We start from the raw sequence: 20354 nt of genomic DNA, 5'->3' as shown, positions 1-20354 counted from the left end.
TAATATCACATAAATTGAGATCAAGGAAGTACTAAAAACCTATTTGAATTTACTTATTTTAGATGTATTTAAGCTAAAATAATTTTTGTAGTGTTTAAAGAAATTCTTAAAAATATTTATTTTAAAGCCAATTTATAATAAAAATAAATCAAGCCATAAACCCATCGCTCTATATGTAAGGATTAAATTAAAAAAGAAAGAATTTTTTTCTCTATTATCATTAATTTAATAGATACAAAAATGTTAGGGGGTAGGGTCGGAAAAAACCACGAGTCGTTTGAACGACCAAGTAATATGAAAGGAAAGAGTAATAAATTTCAATTCTCTTTCAGTCAGTCTTCTTAAGTCGTCTTTTTAATTTTTCTCTTCTCCTACACGGCTCCTTTTCTTTAGCAAGTAGTAGTTTATTTATTAAAATTGGCCATTGCTGTTTCTCTGCTACTCTGATATTCCCAATGCCGGAAGCAGATTGAACCCATAATTCTTTTGCAATTGTATCAGGTTTGATTTACTTTCTTTCTTCATCTTTTCTGTACTCGAAATTATCAGTTTTCTTTGAGTTTCTTGGATTAAATTTCAGTTTTCCTTTGCTTACAAGTTATGTTAATAAGTTAAGTTGAATTGTGGGTTTTGTGATTTTTGTTTGTCTTTTTTTTTTTTTTGAAATATGTTGAAATTGAAGTTGGTTATCAGCTTTTCGTTTTCGATGATTACAAGAACCTTGCGTCTGTTAGTCAGAGTAGAGTGTGTACTATGTTCATGCATAAAAAATCCTGCATTTATCCCAATTAATTCAACTTAGAAGCAAATTCTAAATTATTTCAAGATTTTAAAATTATAAAAGCTTTGCACCAAATGGTGTGGTGTAATGGTCAATAAAGTGACTAAGAACTCTGATCTCTTCAAAACTCAGTGGAGATAAAAAAACACTTAGTGATTCTTCTATCTGTCATATCCTTGGTGGACAGAGTTACTTGTTGCTGGTGATAGCCCCGGACACCACGGTCATAAACAAAAATAAAAAAATAAAAGCTTTTCCTATTTTCCATCCTTGGTATTTTTATTTTTTTTAAAATAATGGAGGGAGATGATGGGTTTGGAGATAAGGAGGGTTTTAAACTATGTATTTTTTTGTTGAAAGAAGTTGATTTGCCCGCAATGAATATAATAGGGGGTTTGAATCTGATAATTTTGACAGATTGTCAAATGATGCTAGAGATATTATTTTGTGGTAGTAGTGTTCTGTTTACTATTTGTTGTTTCATGTACTTCTGTTACTTCTTTTGCTAGATTGCTTTGGACTGTTTTTTCTTGAGCTGAGGGTCTATCGGAAACAACTTCTCTACCTCTGAGGTAAAGTAAGGGGTAAGGTCTGCATATACTCTATCCTCCCCAAACCCACCTACATTGGGTATGTTGTTGTCACATGATGTTAGACTCTATCAAGTGTTGCATAAAATTTTCCAGTTTAGAGTGTGGAACAAAATTTATTCGGCATGCATATCCAGACACGTAAAACTAGGCTCAACGCAGCATGTTATTGATCATGAAATCTTTTGAGGCATCAATTATGTAGGAAAAGCATTCCCCTTCCATAAAAATCATGTATATAATACATACACACACACACACACATTCCTGTAGGAAAAGCATTCCCCTTCCATAAAAGTCATATGTATAATACACACACACATTTCCTATGATGATCTCATACCTTTGTGAGTATGATTTCTACTTGAAGAGAGTCCTAGGTTATTGAGCTGCTAGACATCCATTTTTATAGGATTGGAAGAGAAGGTGAATTAAGAGTGACAGTTATAAGATCACGTGACACCTTCTCGACAATCGTTAGAGACTAAGGAGAACAATAATCTATTTCATAATGAGTCTAATTTATGACTTTCTCTTGATACAAGCTTTTCTCTAAGAGAAATTAAAATTTTCAATGCATTCTAATGGATTCCCAGCACTATGGAAGTATTTGAACAAAATTATACAGATCTATATGTCTCACGCGATGAATGCACACTCACGTAAGTGTCACTTCACAACTACTGAATAATCTATGTTGTGTATGCAACTTTTTCAGTTCTCACCATGCTTTTGTCTGAGAACTTTGGTTCGCTTTGGGTGGTAGTTTTCCATTTTCCTCCTGCAGTCTTGGAAATCTGCTATTTGCTTTACTGTGTCAAGTAATCTAGCTTACTTTAGAAATTTGTTTTGGGAACTCGTTGAACTTTTAGTTTTTTGTTAGATTTTGTAGTTTTGGTTTGCAAAGACTTGTGAAGTCATTTTGCATCTTTTGTTCTTTAAACAGTCAAGCTTCTGGCAAAAGCTTTTCTTCATTAAGGTCGCAAGTTTAAGCCCCACACCATGCAAAGCGAAGCCCGGTATTTAAGTGGAGAAGGGTAGAGGGGCGGGCCCATTATCCATTGAGTTTAGAAGGCTGTGATTGGTCCAAAGGGCGGGTCACAGACGGATTTCTCGGTTATAAAAAAGAAGAAGCTTTTCTTCATTAAAATGCTGTTAAATTCCTCTTGCAGGTTGACTATCTGAGGGATGGACACTTTTGAAAAAGATGAGATGCCGATGTTATCACCATCATATCCACAGTCTGATGGAAATGACGCCTTTCAAAATCGACGTTCTACGTACAGGACAAGGAGTGCATCCCTGTCAATGCCAATGAGCTCTATGGATTCATTTGAAAATGATAGTAGTTATGTAGGCTATACTGGTCCTTTGAGAAGTGAGAGGCGAACTTCATTGGTTCAAATGAGTGGGCCATTATATATTGGTCGCGAGCCTGAGAATAGCTTTCGGCCCACTCCCGCTTCAGTAGTGCATAAACCAACTCTGCCTACAACAGAAAAATATCCTTCAATTAGCAGTGCAGAACGAAATGGTTGGCGTAATAATGACTACACTGGGAAAAATGAACATCTCTTTAAGTCTGGACAACTGGGCATGTGCAACGATCCGTATTGCACAACATGTCCAACCTATTACCCTTTAAAAGCACGGCAAAATAATTTGAAGTCTTCAGATATATTTGATCACAAGGTATTGCACTTTGATCAACTTAAATGTATGACTTCCTAGCTATGTGCTATGATGTGATTTTCAGAGTCCCAATTCTAGCTTTATCTACCATGAACACTATTTTCAAAATATGCATCTATGGCTTTCATTCTTTGGTAAACTACTATGCATGGCCAATTGACTTCCCCTATTTATGCATTCAAGTTGATGATATACTGATGAATTCATAACGATCAAACTTTGGGTTATCTTCGATTATGGTTTTGGCAATAATGAAAGCTTTGTGGTTTCCAGTTCCAATATCCATTATTAGAATGACCTTGTCCATGTCACATTATAATTCCCTGGCACCAACTTAGTGTCAGTTTCCTGTTTTTAATAGAATTACTGCCTTACAAGTTCAAAAGAAGTAAAGAAAAAGAATAACCTTAGTTCAGTTGAAAGTATATTTGTCCCTTTACCTATCATCCTTGTGTGCCTAAATATTTACTGAATTTACGCCCCTGCGAGTTTACGGTGCCTCTTATATCAATGGTAAATAACTATGTGCCTGTGATTCACAGATATTAACAGATGACAAGTATGATAATATGGTATAGCTGACTAGCAGTTTCAATTCTAAAATACACTGACTTTTACCAATTTGTCTCTGTTTGTGCTAATTGTAGTCTTTTAAGAGTGCAAATTTTGAAAATAGAGATGGAAGATGTTTTAGAAACTTCCTGCAGTGATTCTCAAGATGTTATAAGAACGACAAGGGATTGTGAAGTCTGTGTAGATAGATGAATAAAAGTATACTGAGGCATAGGATCTATTATCCAAAAAGTGGTATAAAGCTTCTCCCAATTACGCTTCTACAGTTTTGATGAGTCTTGAGTTGGAATGGTTGCCTCCTCAAAGTTAGTTGAGGCTCTGTGCAGATGGTGTTCCATGTCATTTCCTGAAATGGAAATAAAAGAGAGGAATAGAGTAGTCACACTCTGTTGTCAGTTGATGCAAATTTTAAGCTTAAGAACTTCATGGGCCTGTGCACATTTAAGGCTTCGAAGCTGTTCTATCCTTTAACTTCTTTTTCTTTCTCTTTTTCTTGTGGCTTTCTCTAAATTTTCTTTGTTTGAGGTACTTAAGCTGTTGCTCTTAGATACATCATTTAATTTCCTACGAATTCCAAATATTTCACTGGATGTTAAGCTGTCTAAATTATCGGGTTTTTTTGTTCTTATTGTGCTTATCTACAGTTCCATAATGTGCTGTATGGAGATGCCAAAGGATGGGCGAAGAGAACTTGTTCTTTCTTGCATCCATATATTCCTGGCATCATGAATCCTCATGCGAAGATTGTCCAGAAGTGGAACAAATTTTTTGTCATCTCATGCCTATTTGCAGTATTTATTGATCCCCTGTTCTTCTTTTTGCTTTGTGTCCAAAAGGTATTCTTTTATAGTTCTATGAGAGAGAAATCACTTTCCTTTCTATAATTTGGTTAAGAGGGATAAAACATATATAAATATGTATGATTATCTTAGCTAGTGCTACTTAGATCTAGGTATATGCAGTATATTTTCAAAGTTCACATTATTTGGCATGCTTTTACTAAGAAAAGAGAATCAAGTGATTCTGTTTCTCACCCACTGAGGCTTACTACCATCTAAGATTTGCTAATTCATTTCTCGCAGATAGGAAGTGAATAGGTTGGTAAGAGATGATAGCTTTTGCAGAACCAGAACTGATTTAATATAATGAAAGTATTTTTCCTTTTGAAATTTGAGTGAACACTACAGGACATACACAAATGGCCAAATGGGTATAATGATCTCTCCATAATTGTCATGCATAATAAAGAACGTAATTTCATGCAAAATATCAATACCACCCTCAGTCCCTAGGATGCTGATGATCAATCAATTATAAAATACTACAAAGGTAAGCTGTGAAATACATGAACAGTATTGACTAGCTATGTAAGACAGGTTTGTGATTCCACTATTTTACACAAGATCATGCCATGGATAATCTATTTCAGTTTAGAGTAGGCCATTCTTACCTCAAGAACATAGAGCCACTTTCTTATGCCTGGGATTAATGGACATAATCTGTTCAACTGAAGTTATTCTCGGCATCTCGCAGGTTTTATGCTTTCAGGATATGAGTTAAAACTGTTTGTTGGGATAGGATAGACTAGGATATCCCATGGGTTGGGAGATCCTGTTAGATTAGCTATCCCACCTTCTTATGGGATAGCTATAAAATAATCCCACATTTTATCTCGGGATTATTATTCTTATCCCACCAATCAAACAGCCCCAAAGCAGAAGTTATATGCTTTTGTAGGCATGTTGTGATCTTGAGACATTTCACTCCGTTAAATTTTGTTCATACGAGACATTCCTTTCTTTCGGTGGATGTTGAATCCAAAATGTCTGTTGTTGTTAGGCATTTACATGGAATTGCATTCTCTCTCGCTCATATGAATATTTTTCATAGTGCTAGAATTTTCTATATATAGTAAACAAGATTAGTAGTTGAATTAATTCTCTAAAAGACTATTCTTCTTGTTCTGATTATAGGGGAACAAATGCATAATGCTAAATTGGCCCCTCACAACAACTATTGTGATTTTGAGGAGCATCACTGATATCATCTACTTAATGCACATCCTTCTTCAGGTAACAGTTCCCACTTCACTCTGCTGAATCCTTTTCCTCTCTGATTAGCAACAACAGTTTACCTGTGTAATATTAATATTCTTTGCGCACTGTTGAAATGTGTGACCATCTCATCTAAAAGCTTAAATTGTTAGAAAAAGTACACTTCTATTTACTTAATTATATTCTCACCATGCCACCTCATGTGCGGGCCCGATTCTTTTTTCATGGGCCAATCACGTGAATTTTTTTTGATCATGTGTGGCAGTGAGAGTTGATCCCGGGACCTCTGCTTGCTCTGATACATGTTGAAGTGTGTGACCATCTCATCTAAAATCTTAAGCTGTTAAAGAGAGCACACTTTTGTTTACTTAATTATATTCTCAACACGGACCATATGAGATGTCATCTGGTCCTCTTCTTTCCTGATGACCTGTCGGCATAACTGGCTTTTTTGGTAATTTCTTGGTTGGTTTTACAATATTTATTATTTTTCCAGAATTATACTGCTAGAATGACGTTTTTTTACTTCTGCAGGTTAACTCTATTCTAAATGTATTTATTGACAATTCAGCTGCATCCCATTTAATGCTTAGTTAATTCAATGAGCCAACTAAATAGTTAATAGATTTTCAAAGCTGGTTGACCTTGCTTCCTTTATTCCCACTTTCCTGCATAGAGACAAATGTTTGACACTCACTTTTGTTCATCTTGTCTATTATTTCAATAATGTGTGCGTATGTGATGTCAATTTTCTTGCAGTTCCGATTAGCTTATGTTGCCCCTGAATCTAGGGTGGTGGGAGCAGGTGACCTGGTTGACCACCCTAAAAAGATTGCTATAAACTATCTCTCGGGATACTTTGTTGTTGACTTCTTTATCGTATTACCACTTCCTCAGGTAAATGTGCCTTTCCTCTCTTCTATTTCTAACCTTCATATCTGTGTACTCCATTATTTGGATCTCAATACTGATAGAATTAGTAATGAAAAGTTATTTCTCTCACATACTAAGTGCTTTTATGTACACCATGAACGTAATAACACCCACTTTTTAACTGATTGTAGTAGGAGTGTAGGACAACCTTCTTTTGGTTTTATTGTACCCAACCTGAACACTGGCGTTTAGTTATTAGTAATTCCCTTGGTGTCTTCTCCGTCTCTTGTTGATTTTGAGGCATAATTAATATATACGCTATGTGCAGATCATCATATTGCTGATTTTACCCAAGTCTATTGCATCATCTGGGGCAAATTATGCGAAGAATCTACTGAGGGTTGCTATACTACTCCAGTACATTCCCAGGTTGTGCAGGTTTTTGCCTTTGATAGCTGGCCAGTCTCCAAGTGGTTTTGTATTTGAGTCTGCATGGGCAAATTTTTTCATAAATCTTCTCACTTTTGTTTTATCAAGCCATGTGGTGGGCTCATGCTGGTATCTTTTTGGTTTACAGGTGAAAACATGTTCTTCATAGTACTATGTTGTTTTATTCTTACTTCAATTTCATTATGTCTTTGTTTATGATATAGCCATTACTTTTGCTTCTTTGTACATTTCTGAGGCTAGAGGGGTTTGTGGGTATGTGTGAGACAAACATATTGAAAATTTCGAAGTGCTTCCTACCAATTGCTTTGTCCTTGTTTCAAAATTATCCTCTGATCTAACTTTTTTCCTCCATCTCTAGAGGGTGAATCAATGTCTTCGAGATGCTTGTCGTGAATCAAAGATAGCGAGGTGTGTGGAATTCATAGACTGTGGTCATGGCAACGACTACAAAAATTTTTGGAGGGATCCAACATGGGATCAGTGGAAGAACAATTCTGATGCAGTTGCTTGTTTTACTAATGGAGGTTTTGACTATGGAATCTATGAACAAGCTGTTAACCTAACCACTGAAGGGAGTGTTGTCACAAGATATGTGTACTCGTTGTTTTGGGGATTCCAGGTATCTTTACCCAGTCTTCATGACTGTGGGTGTATGATCTGCATATTTCTAATATCAGCTGAATTAAAATATGAAATTTGTATTACATGTTCTAGTGGATTGTAGGTTTACTTCAGAGCTTTTGATAAATTTCTAAGAGTACTTCTTTGTCCCCAAGCAGTTTGTCAAGTAATATGGTAGGCAAAAGTTTCATTGTTTTATGGGGACTCCAGATTTAGATCCAAATTGCATACTATGGTGTTTAGATATTGTTATACGGTTATACCCTTATCCTTTGTTTTGAAACTAGGGCAAGGAGGGAACGGCATAGAAAATTACAAGTCAGAAAAATAGCACTAAAGTAATTGAGTGAGAATCAGAGACATTTCGAAACCCAGTTTAGACTGAGCATATTTTGGCACAATAATATTAACACAATTTCATCCTGTATGAGTCAACCCAGGAGTTTTCTACATTGCATTCATTGAGTTACTTGTATCATGTAGTGTGGTAATTAACTTCTGATACATATTTTTTATAATGGTGTTTAAAGCAAATTAGTACACTAGCTGGCAATCAAGTCCCAAGTTATTTTGAGTGGGAAGTTTTGTTCACAATGGCTATCATCGGAATGGGACTCCTGTTTTTTGCCCTCCTGATTGGAAACATGCAAAACTTTCTGCAGTCTCTAGATCGCAGGTACAAATTTCTATTATTCTAACTAAACTAGTTCAGTATTTGTGTTTTCCAGCAAAGCTCATTTTTAAAGGAACATACTTGATGCTTGTGGATAATCATGATTGCCATTCTATTTTTAGTCTGTTCAGGGAACACTGACAGTTAATTGAATAAATATATTGTGTGGAAGAGTAATTATATTATTCTGCCCCAAGAGTTATACATAAGTATCTTGTAATTGTTTCTCTCAGCTGAAACATGAGGCCATTGCCTCTTCTCAGGAAAAAGATTAGTTATGTGTTGGAAATTAGAAAGTGAATATTTGGAGGAATATTTTTGGATAACAGAACTATTTGGTTGTGTGGAAATTTGGGACATTGTTCGCCTGTCTTTCTGTATAACATAATAAACATTCTCTTACTTGGATGTAACTGTTAGATGTGAGTATGTCTTCGTGTTGACTGTGCACCACTTTTTGTGCAGCTGTCGATGAACATTCTTTTTTTCTCTGCAGGAGGTTAGAAATGTCTCTGAGACGTCGTGATGTTGAACAATGGATGAGCCATAGGCGCTTGCCAGTAGAACTGAGAAGGTAGCCTTTGATGCTCTTTTCTCTTTACATCTGACTTCTATAGTCCAAAGTTTTTCTTCTAATATACTTGTATAGATTGATTGCATCCCTGGGTTGAGTGCGTGTGTGATCTGTTGTTCATCATCATATCTCACACCTATCTTCAATTTCATTAATTCTGGATCTCAGTCGAATCTTGAAGTTTCTGTGAGATGGAACTGTGTTTTTCAACCTGCTTTTCCACTTTCTAGGATCAAAGTTGAAGAATTAGTACGATCTATTAATTTAGCTCAATGTGGCTTCAAAAGTCCTGAACGTTTAGTTATGTGGGATGCAAGTACAGAGTAAGCTCAAATTGAGTATAGTTCTGATTGATTGTTTTGATGTAAATTTTAGTTTTATGAGATGTTATATGGTTATTAGTTGTCTAGAATATCTAACTAAGTTAATATTCCCAATTAATTTTTTATTATATCCTTAACATTCCTTTCTTGCAAGTGAGTCTTGGTGTTGGATGCCTAAATGTACTTTTTTATTGCTTGATTTAATTGGAGTTGAATTTTGAGAATTGACTTTTAAAGAATTTCATACCCTTGTGGGTTCAAAGTTCCTTCTTCCTTCTCCACTTATTTCGAAGTGCACTTGTCTAGTTATCTTGTTCTCCTGCATCCGAAGTGTTACACCCATTGGAGTTCTCCATCACTTTGTTCTCAAATAGATTAGTACATTTCATCAAACATTTTAGTTTTGCAATGAATGTTATGCTTGCTGCAAAGGGGGAAAGAGAAGTTGGTATTCAACCTCTATCTGTGTAACAATAACAACAACATACCCGGTGTAATCCCACAAAGTGGGGTCTGAGGAGGGTAGGTGGACGCAAACCTTACCCTACCCTAGAGGTAGAGGGGCTGTTTCGATAGACCCCGGTTCGATGAAACACAAATAAAAGCATTTCGGAGAAGGAAATAACAGAAATGGAGAGGCCATGGAAAAATAATTATAGAAAGAATGACAAAGCATCATGTACAATAACTATACCAAAAAATACGATAATAGAAGTACAAAAAGCGGCAAATAATAATAGAATCGAGGAACTAGAGCTACAAGAGTAATACTATGACTACTAGTATAAAAGGATAATCTAGACCACACTCCACAACCTGCTAACCTCTATCTGTGTAATCCAGCAAAAAACAAAGTGAATCAAAAGACGTGAATCATGGGGGAAAACACTATATCTAAGATTACTACTATTGCAGCTTGTTAGTTAAGCATCACTCAGCTTATCTTACAAGTCAGAAGAAGCCTTTCCTTTGGTCCCTTTTTAGTGGCTTATTCTGCTGAAGTAGTTAAAATGGCAGAAAATATCAAAATATTATTTAAACAGACTTCTATTTAATGTGACCTTACTTACTTACAAGTTACAAATAAGCCTTTCTTGGATTGGACTTCGTTTCCATCCTTTAGAGACTTGCTAAGATTGTAAATTTTCTGTATACTACCCTTTCTTGTTGTTTCTTATTATTGGAAAAATGATTTCAAGTATTATTTCTGGTTGGATAAGTTATAACTACCTGGAAAATTTTCTTTAGCAACTTAGATTTCTAAGTGCCAGCCGAATTGTATAACAGTCCTTTATATGTCCTCTTTCATGACCTTGGCTTAACATATCAGTATGATGTTGTACTATATGAAAGCACACTGTTGATCAGAATCAGTTTACCGCCCAGAGGAGAAATATTGACTTTTCCATTCCGTTCATCTTTACTCTTCATCTTTTTGTCACTCCTGCTATTTTTCCTGCAACTTATTTTTTTGCACCCAATAGAAGACCCAAATAGTTAGTTGCTGAGGAACCAACTTGTCATTCCACTGTACCAGCAAGTTGATGAAACGTCCTGTAATTGGTTCACAGAGAACATAAAACTCTTCCTCCAATTTACTTTTAGGCCATACAGTGCTTCAGAACCAGTTTGTATAAGCCTTAAATGCCTTTTTTGTTCCACACTAACATCACATAATACTAATGTATCATCCGCATATAGTAGATGTGAGATTTTCATTGTGTTGGACCCACTGCCCACTGCTAGCTACTTTAAAACCGTTACCCAACCATTATGACTGGGCTATTCTTATCATTTTGCTGAATATTCCTGACCAACAAGAACCGGAAAAGAGACTAAGGGTCTCCTTTTCTAAGACCCCTTTGTGAAGGGAAGATGTGCATTGGAAAATTATAACCAATACTAAATATCTTTTCTGCTGGTACAAAAGAATATCCATTTGATACATTTCCTTTGGGAGATTGAGTAGGAAATCCAAGTTCGCATATGACCAGGAGATAGAGTAGGAAATCCAAATTCACTTGGTCATATGCGGATATGCATTTTCAATATCCAACTTGTATAGAATTCCACTTTTTTAACCTGGTACTTGCACACTCATTAGCTATAAGGGCACAGCATCCATGATCTGCCTCTCATTGAGGAAATCCATCTTATGTTTATAAACCAACTTGTGCATCACCTTCTTCAATCCTCCTGTCAAAAGCATGAAAATGATTTTGTAAATTGGACCACCCTTTCCACCTCCGAGTCTTGGCTTTGCTATTAACTCTCTAATGATATTAAGAATAACAAAAATTGTATGGATGAAATTATTGTATTATTTGGGAACTAAGTAAAGACTGTATCTATACTTCTAAGTGAAAGACCATGAGATCGATTACTTTTAGGAGATCTGTAATGCGAGGGTGATTTCCTAAATGGATCAGAGGGAGGCTTCTTTTTAATTGTTCTAGAAATATAGAGGGGGCTGTCATTGTATATCTTCTATTCTTGCAGATTAAAGCACCAGTAGTATGATCAATGTTAATCCAAAATGATAAACTATCACGTGTCTTAGAAATGAGCTTTTTTGGAATCCATTCTCATTACTGTACTACAAGAAAATCTAAAAGCATGATCCTCTCCCTTGTAGGCAAGTTCAAGAGGCAGAGAGATATAACTGGGCAGCTACCCGAGGGGTCAATGAAGAAATGCTACTAGAGAATCTTCCTGAAGACCTTCAAAGAGATATAAGGAGACATCTTTTTAAATTCATCAAAAAGGTGAATTCCGACTGGACTACTATTTGGATCTTTTATTTCTATTTATTATTTTATTCCTCATGCTCTTTATAGATGAGCTCACATGCAGTACATATATTTTTCATTAGAACCATTGATCTAGCCAATCAAGGTGTGGTTTCTGAAACATTTCATTTTTGTGTCAATTTTAGTTTAACCAAATTGAACAGACAGGAAAAAAGGGGCTTTCCTGGTTTGGGGTTAGATTTAAGCTGTTTAGCCTTCCCTCTGCATGGAAGAGATTCATTGATTGGAACTTGTAACATCAGGCTTACTTTGCCTTCAATCGAGACTTGCCTTCTTATCAAGTCTGACTTGATATGTGCTCTATAAATGTTTGGTATCAATGCAGACTCAGATACAGATAGGGAACAAGGGATATGTGCTCTATGAAACTTATTTTTTACTTTTTTTAGTATGGTGATGATATGAAATGAGCTTAAATAAAGAAGTGAGTATTCATATAGCCAAGCCCAACTTGTTTGGGACTGAGACATAGTGTTTGTAGAAAAATTGGAGAAGTAGAACAGTAATCAATTAGGTAGATGCAAGAAATATTAAGAAACATATTTAGAAGGGAGTCAGGGACAAATAGATAGAAGCTTGGGTTCAGATTAAGTAGTAGAGGTCTGTATAAAGCAGGTTTGGGTGTGGGTCACTGGTCATAGGGAGAAGGTACAAGGTGGTGTGGAGCCGTGGAGTTGAATTGTTAAAGAGTTATTTTGTTTTCAGCACATCAAAGTACACGTTTTATCCATGCAAATTTAAAGTTGTCCACTTATTTATATCAGATAAATGTTGATCTCTCCCTTCATCAACTTCAATTGGTAGTAAATGGCTCTTTTAAATTGAACATATAATCTTTGATGCTTTTGTCATGACTTCTGCATTATGTTGTTGATTTGCAGGTTCGAATATTTGCACTTCTAGATGAACCTATTATAGATGCCATCTGTGAGAGATTGAGACAGAAAACATACATAGAAGGAAGCAAAGTTTTATACCGTGGTGGTCTAGTTGACAAGATGGTTTTCATAATTCGGGGTAAGATGGAAAGCATTGGAGAAGATGGAAATGTGGCCTCCTTGTCTGAAGGGGATGCCTGTGGGGAAGAACTCCTCACATGGTGCCTTGAGCATTCTTCTATAAACAGAGGTGATTACACATCTTCTAAAGATTGTCTTTTGAGTGCATTCATATTTAGCATATATGCATGATAGAATGTTGGCTCCAAATTTGTGGTTATTAGATATGACAATATTCATCGGAACAATGAAAAAAATTGTCAAAGCTTTTGCTGCGACTTATTAGACTAGCAAAACACTCTAATTGTTTCAAATTATAACGTTGTTAAGAATTCCAACATCGGAAAAAGGGATGGGAATTTGGTCTCCTTATATGGACTTGGATAATCCCCCCTCATGAGCTAGCTTTTGGGGTTGAGTTAGACCCAAGATCCATCTATTCATGGTATCAAAGTCAGGCTCATCCCAATTCTTTGTTCACCGATGTTGGGCCCCCATATTAAGTGTCATGGTCTGTGTGCGGGGGAGTGTTAAGAATTCTCACATCGGAAAAGGGATGAGAATTTGGTCTCCTTATATGGAATTGGACAATTCTCCGCTCATGAGCTAGCTTTGGGGGTTGAGTTAGGCCCAAGATCCATCCTTACAAACGTGAGCAGATAGGGTGTCTTTCCATGAGAATTACCAAATGTGCAATTAATTCTCGTTGTTTGAGATATCAAATGTCGAAGTGTTTAAGGATTAACAGAGAAAGTAACTAATAAAACTAAAAGGGTAGAATACAAAGTTAGAGAGAAAAACCAGAAAGGAGATTGTAGGGATCAACTTCATCAGTTCCATTTCAACAAGAGCTGTTTATCGAGTTCTCGAGTTCTAAGAGTTAACCTCAACCAAATGGGAGGACTACCTAAATTACAATGTGCCCTACTCAATTAAGATTGTCTATGTTGAATCTGAACTTTGAGGGTTCCCTCTCGTATTGTAGACTAGTTCAATTCAGGATGCAATAAATCTGTGGATTTCCAGGGTCAATAAGTAGTTTTTTAAGTCTCTGTTTTGATGGTTTTGATTTTCAGATAAATATTTGTTTTGAACTTTCAACCAGTCAAATCACAGAAATGACTTCCCCATTAAATGAAGTTGAGTGTTCACAATTTAGTGAAGATAATCCAAAACCATATGAAGAACGGTTAACACTTTTTCTGACTTTAGTCCTCTAGATTATCGAATAGGCCTTCTGAAGCTTCAATAAGCTTAGAGTTTTCTTCTTGTCTTGGAAGAGATCAAGTTGTGTGAATGAAATAGATATTGCAATGTTTTCCTATCATCACTTCTCTTTTTTGTTCTTTCAGATGGGAAAAAGGTCAGAATTCCAGGACACAGATTGCTGAGCAACAGACTAGTCAGGTGCCTAACAAATGTTGAAGCATTTACATTACGAGCTTCAGATCTTGAAGAAGTCACTAATCTTTTCGCAAGATTCTTGAGGAGTCCACGTGTCCAAGGTGCCCTAAGGTAATTCAGTTTTACAGTTATTGATTGTTCAATGCATTTTCTTTTTGTTTATTTCTTAAAAACACTCGAAACATGGTGATAAATAAAATAACGCGACATTAATATTTCACAACTACACTCATGATATTGGAGATCCGTAAAGTAGGCATACAGAGTATGAGAAGATCAACTAGTAAGAAGCCTCTCTGGAGGTGATGTCAGACTTACATGTTTATGTTTCAAAGTTGAGTTGTAGTTCCAAGTCATTGGGCCTTTACAAGGTCAGGAATTGAACTCTCACCAACAAGGTGAAAGTTTAGGTCCAGCTGAGCTATCATAATTCGTCAACTCTCTTATAGTTACATCTTTTTGATAAATATGTCAGATATGAATCTCCATATTGGCGAGGGCTGGCAGCAAGGCGGATACAAGTTGCCTGGAGATACAGGAAGAAACGTCAAAGCCGAACAGACTCTTCCAGCCCCCAACACTAATATACTACTATCAATGCTAACTATTTCTTCTGCCAAATGCTTTTTAGTCTGTATATCTATATTTATTCTTTGTTGTATGTAGTAACATATGTATAGTACTTATTTGCCAATCAAAACTGAGACTGAAATTTTGTATTGAATAACCTATATATCCCAGGAGAACAGATTACTAAATGAAATATCTCCTAAGTAACCCATGTGGAAGTATCGACGTGATTTCATAGTCATTTGGTCTGAATGCTACATGAAGAACATAAGCCAGATGATGGAACGGGAAGACCCAAGATCATAACATGAGTGATTCGGTAGATTTGGATCCATATATATATATATATATATCCACCCATGTGGGACTTCATTCTACGACATATATAAGATCCATATGTATAGATATCATTATCTACATCCAGAAATTTGTATGCTTTGGAAGAAGCTTGTACAGTTTGAGAAGGGGTTTTGATTGATCAAAAGAAGAATCTACTTCAATTGATATGACCTTAGGCACAACTATACATAACATAGAGATCACACTTGGAAATGGTGGACAATTAGCTAGAGCAGCGACTGCCGTAGCGAAACTGATTGCAAAAGAGGGGAAATGGGCCACATTAAAATTACCTTTTGGGGAGGTCCATATTATCATATAAAAGAGCTGAATCACTTTCTTTCAGTTTTTGTAAACCTTATTTTGGAAAATGCTTTAAATTTTGAATGGGGAAAAGGTCGAATTTGCTCTTGTACTATGTAAAATCGAGTAATTTTATCCTCCATTAGAATTTTGATCAATTATTATGTACGTCCTTAGGATAAAATTTCACGTTTTTTATTCTTATGATCTTGTTCTTGATCAAATATGATCAGGTTGTTGATGGTTGGGCCTATTCCACGTCTCTATATGAATGAGCAGTTTTTAATCCTTATGATCTTGTTGATCCAATGTGGAGACGAAGTATGTTCGTTATACCAATCTGTTAACGATAAAGATACGAATGATAAAATGGAGCAATTTTGAATATATAACATCAACAAACTTCAATCTTTTCCTCCAATCCTAATTAAAGAAGTGCTATAGGAAGCAAAAAAGGTAGACAAGTATTTTTATTTTATTTTTTGTCATCTATTCTCTACAGTTGGTTATAATATACATTCCTTTGTTTTTTGGCCTGACACTTCATTTATCTACCAATAAAACTATGGAGAATTTTCTGAACAAATTAAAAACTACCACTACTCAGACAGTTGCATCTCGATTATTAATTGTTTGTCAATAAAAATGGTAATTAAAAAAACAGGTGAGCATTGTCACCCATATTTATAGATTGCGTTGAGCTCGTTAAGTTATATATGCTGAAAATATATTATTTTTTACATTATCGGGTATATATATTTTCAAGTTAACAATCGATACGATTGTAAAGGTTTATATATAAGTGATTTGATTATGTAAATATTTTTTCACGTCGTCGTCAATGCTTTTCATAAGGCTTACATTAATTAAACTAGCTATAGCTAAACATAACATGTTTGTCTTCCTCTATCCTAAAATAGATATGGAGTACTACAGTATAAATCTGCGTGCATATCCAACTATTAATGCGGAATACAATTTTATATGTAAAAATTCACAAGAATTGCAATAAATATTAAATAAGAACACATGATAACTTTTAAGAATATAACGAGTTTAATACTAAAAATCTTAAAAATTAAATTTATAAAGATTAAATCTTGAAGCCGTCCTGAGCTCCGACACAACCTTTGAAAAAGAAAAGTAGAAGAGGGGGTAATAGTAAATGTGACTTTTAAAGCATAGCTAGTCCATTGGCAACAGGAGTAGAGATTATAAATTATATCAATTTAATTCTGGTGAAACAATAGTGTTAGATAATATTATTTATAGCAACTACTGGTCCAACTCCAAAATTTTAATTAAATGAGTATGGTGGAGATTCGATGAAAATATAATTATTCTTATAGAGTTACTTGTACTGTTTTTTATTGCTAGGTAAATTCAATGTGTATACCTATTGAAAATGAAGTACCACTAAATGAGGTTTTTAATCTCCATAATCTCGGAAAATTGTTTGGATATAGGATTGTTATATTTTCTTTTGGAATTTTATATAACTTTGAAGTGGAATTCCAGAATTTTTTGAAATTCGAAGAAGTCCTAAAAATCGTTTTCACAATTTTTATTTTAAATCATTCATAAAAATTTAAAAATAATTACAATTTGTATTTATGTCCAAAAACAACTTTAATTTTTAAATATTATTTTCGAACTTGAAAACAAATTAATACTAGTACTTTTCTTTTTTCTTTTTTTTCAGTTTTCATATTTTCTTATGTCCAAATGCCAGGTTAATTTGTTGATCGAGAAAAATCTTATACGTTGTCGTTTAAATAGCTAATTTTTCAGCCACACATATATCACACGTACGTTCTTTCAATAATCTTTTAGCATTTTACGCGTGTATAATATGTAGTACATTAATTAATTCATTGAAAAATTAAAGTTTGTCAAATTGAAAGCAAATGCTCTAAATTAGGTGCATGAATGGTTCAATATCATCATGAAGTAGTAGAACCTACCACCCAGCCATTAAGTATCATCAGCTTTTTTAATCATGGTGTTTGGACCAGTTCACATACATTAATTCATCTGTTCATTTTCTAGAAAATAAAATTAAATATGGCGTAATTGTATATACAGTTCTTAATTATTTCTCTCTTTTCCTTTCATTTCTAAAAGAAGCGGGAGATATTAATAATTCTGATTAACATAGCATTGTCCAATAATAAAAAAAATGTCCTTAATTAATTGGTAATTTCTTAGCTAAAAGGGATTTGGTTTAATGTTTGTCTAGATATATTTTAGGACAAATTACTTAACCACACTCCTTTACTTACCTTAATATCCATTTATCCCTACTTATTTCAAAAATTTCAAAAATCCCTTATTTATCTATGTATCCCGCATGTATCCCGTGCACAACGATATGTATCCCGCTATGTGGAATGTATCAAACACTATGTATCCCGTGCACAATGCTATGTATCCCGTGCACAACGTTATGTATCCTGCTATGTGAAATGTATCAAACCTAATGTATCCCGTGCACAACGCTATGTATCCCGCTATGTGGAATGTATCAAACCTAATGTATCCCGTGCACAACGCTATGTATCCCGCAAACATCATTTTTAAGGGATTTTTGGTAAATAGAAAATTAGAAGGGATAGGATGTTATTTAGTACTTATAATATGTGGTTCCTATAATTTATACTATATTTTATTCAATAAAATTATAAAACTGTCATATGAAGAAATTCAAATTTCCACAATAATTCAGCTTGGGTCAGCTAAAGTCCAGGAATAATTAAGGCTTTTTTTTGGGCCTGACAATTTCAGGTGTAAATTTCACAAATAACCTTTTTTTCGTAATTGAAAAATAGTTATTATTTTGAAATTTTAATATTCACAAGAGAAACTCATCAAAGATAATAGTGATAGTGTCGAGGAATTTAACTAGTAGAATTTGAAACTTCAAAACGATGCCTATTTTCTAAGATATGTGCCGAAAATTAACCTTTAAACACTATCTCTAGCAATTCTAGTGAATGAACTATTGCATAAGTCAATCCGTAAGCAAGACAACTGATTATAGAAAACTATATTAAAAAAAAAACAATACAAATTATTCTTGTTACCTCTCCACCTAGTAGAACAGAAGAAAGTTAAAGGCGGATTCATGACTAAAATTTTAAGTCATCGAAAAAACTGCAAAATAGCTAGCTATTATTAGAGAAACTCTAAACCCTTCATAATTATAAAATCTTTAAATTGTAAAGTAAGATAAAATAGTTTTAACAGTTATTAAAGTGTCACATGTGTTATTCATGCTATTTTAGGAATAATCATTTGAATGGCAGATAGTGTTGTTTTTTTCTCAAAAAGTTGAAGAAATGCAAGTGCAGTTTGGCACATGAATGCAAGCCCATAAACTTAATTACCTATGTTCGTGTAAAAATAACTTATTGTATTCATCTTCTACTTCTAATAAAAGCTCTTATGGGCACGGACGTATCGTAAATTAAAAATAGTTGCGTGAATGTATATAATTCGTGTATACCTTTTGGATAAAAAAAATAAATAAATTATACCAACTATATGTGTAAAGATCTTTGTAAAGATCACTAAACAAAATTTCATCAATCTTTTTTTTATTTTAATTATTAAAATACCGATTTAAAACTAAAGAATTAACATAAAATTTCCAATGAACGTTCATCGGAGGTTGGGGGGAGGGTTGGCTTATGATGCCTGATTTCTTGATCGGTTGGCCTATGATGCCTACTCTGAGTACCTTTGCTTTGGTACTTATGCTACATTTTGCATCTTTTTCGTCATGCAATTCCTAGTATCAGCTACAAACGGTGATTGTTTGTGCTATTTTTTGTAGCTTGTGGATATCGGCGGCGAGAGTAAACACTTGGCGTCCTAGACCAGCCTATCTCCTTCTGTACTTAAAAATAGTTATTTCAATTTATTTATTTAATTTAGTAAATTAAGATTATTTTTTTGCCAGCTCTTTATATTAAATAACTATATAGAGTATCAAAATATCTATAATAAAATTAATTAAATAAAATACATCTTTAATTTGTTTTTAGTGATATGCTAAATCAATAAGGATCAAATAATATAAAAGGGAGATAATAGAAATTAAATAGCACAGCAGAGATATAAATTGGAAGTACTAGTAGTAAGTACTGTGGGAAATTTGGAGACATTTGATGTCGGAAGGGAAGTTATTATACTATTCATTATATTAAAGCATGCTCATATATGACATTATGTTAACAATTCAACTTTACCCCGGTTAATCAACATGGGTTGTGATGCAGTGGTGAGATTACTTAATCTTTAATTAGAAATCTTGAATTTGAGCCTTTGAGAAAATCCTATTGGAAACATCATTCCCAAATTAGCCCTGTAGAGTAGTCGGAGTTCTAATATAGACTCCGGACACCAACGAAGAAACCAAAAAAAACTTTACCCCTCTTATGCTATTTAGATGTTAGGAGGCTATAGGGGTTTGGGAAAGATAGCACAAAGATAAATTCAAAATTTAAATGAAATGAATTTAACTCATTGTAAATTATAATAAGATTTAAAACTTTATAAATTTTAATTTTAATATATCACATCAATTTTATATTAAAAAATTGAATTCAATTAAATCCGTTTGAATATTATTAATTACATCCGCCTCTAAAGGTAAGAGGTCATATAGACTTTGTAGTAGTTTTATTCTAGCATCTTTAAACTTTTAATACACTTTTTTTTTTTA

At 34.3% G+C, this 20354-nt stretch overlaps 2 protein-coding genes across 3 annotated transcripts in view; both read left to right on the top strand.

Annotated features, from left to right (window-relative positions):
* LOC125813833 (tubulin-folding cofactor B) overlaps window positions 1–20354 on the top strand; it is a 228890-nt gene that overhangs the window by 163929 nt on the left and 44607 nt on the right. The gene's annotated exons all lie outside the window — the stretch shown is intronic.
* LOC125813817 (probable cyclic nucleotide-gated ion channel 20, chloroplastic) lies at window positions 377–15174 on the top strand. 2 transcript variants are annotated; one of them, XM_049493284.1, is made up of 14 exons: window positions 429–501; window positions 1291–1365; window positions 2544–3063; window positions 4281–4472; window positions 5610–5708; window positions 6450–6587; window positions 6892–7140; window positions 7372–7632; window positions 8165–8310; window positions 8804–8881; window positions 11840–11969; window positions 12896–13142; window positions 14365–14527; window positions 14892–15174. In XM_049493284.1, exons 3-14 carry the CDS (start codon window positions 2560–2562, stop codon window positions 14998–15000), a joined length of 2316 nt encoding a protein of 771 aa, XP_049349241.1. In that variant the 5' UTR covers window positions 429–501; window positions 1291–1365; window positions 2544–2559; the 3' UTR covers window positions 15001–15174. The 2 variants fall into 2 exon arrangements, with proteins under 2 accessions (XP_049349240.1, XP_049349241.1); XM_049493283.1 differs by lacking the exon at window positions 1291–1365 and having other exon boundaries at window positions 377–501.

Source organism: Solanum verrucosum, unplaced genomic scaffold, assembly GCF_900185275.1.
Source record: "Solanum verrucosum unplaced genomic scaffold, falcon-dt-bn FXZP01000205.1, whole genome shotgun sequence".
Taxonomy (NCBI): Eukaryota; Viridiplantae; Streptophyta; class Magnoliopsida; order Solanales; family Solanaceae; genus Solanum; species Solanum verrucosum.
Note: the sequence above shows the minus strand (reverse complement) of the source record. Positions and strands in the feature narration are given on the sequence as shown.

What these genes read in the sequence shown, in the direction of transcription:
- LOC125813817 (XM_049493283.1), top strand. Translation starts at nt 2,560, where the DNA reads ATGGACACTTTTGAAAAAGATGAGATGCCGATGTTATCACCATCATAT. An exon ending in TAATGCACATCCTTCTTCAG is followed by an intron (nt 5,709 to 6,449) that starts GTAACAGTTCCC and finishes ATTTTCTTGCAG; the next exon opens with TTCCGATTAGCTTATGTTGC. An exon ending in CGTGTCCAAGGTGCCCTAAG is followed by an intron (nt 14,528 to 14,891) that starts GTAATTCAGTTT and finishes TAAATATGTCAG; the next exon opens with ATATGAATCTCCATATTGGC.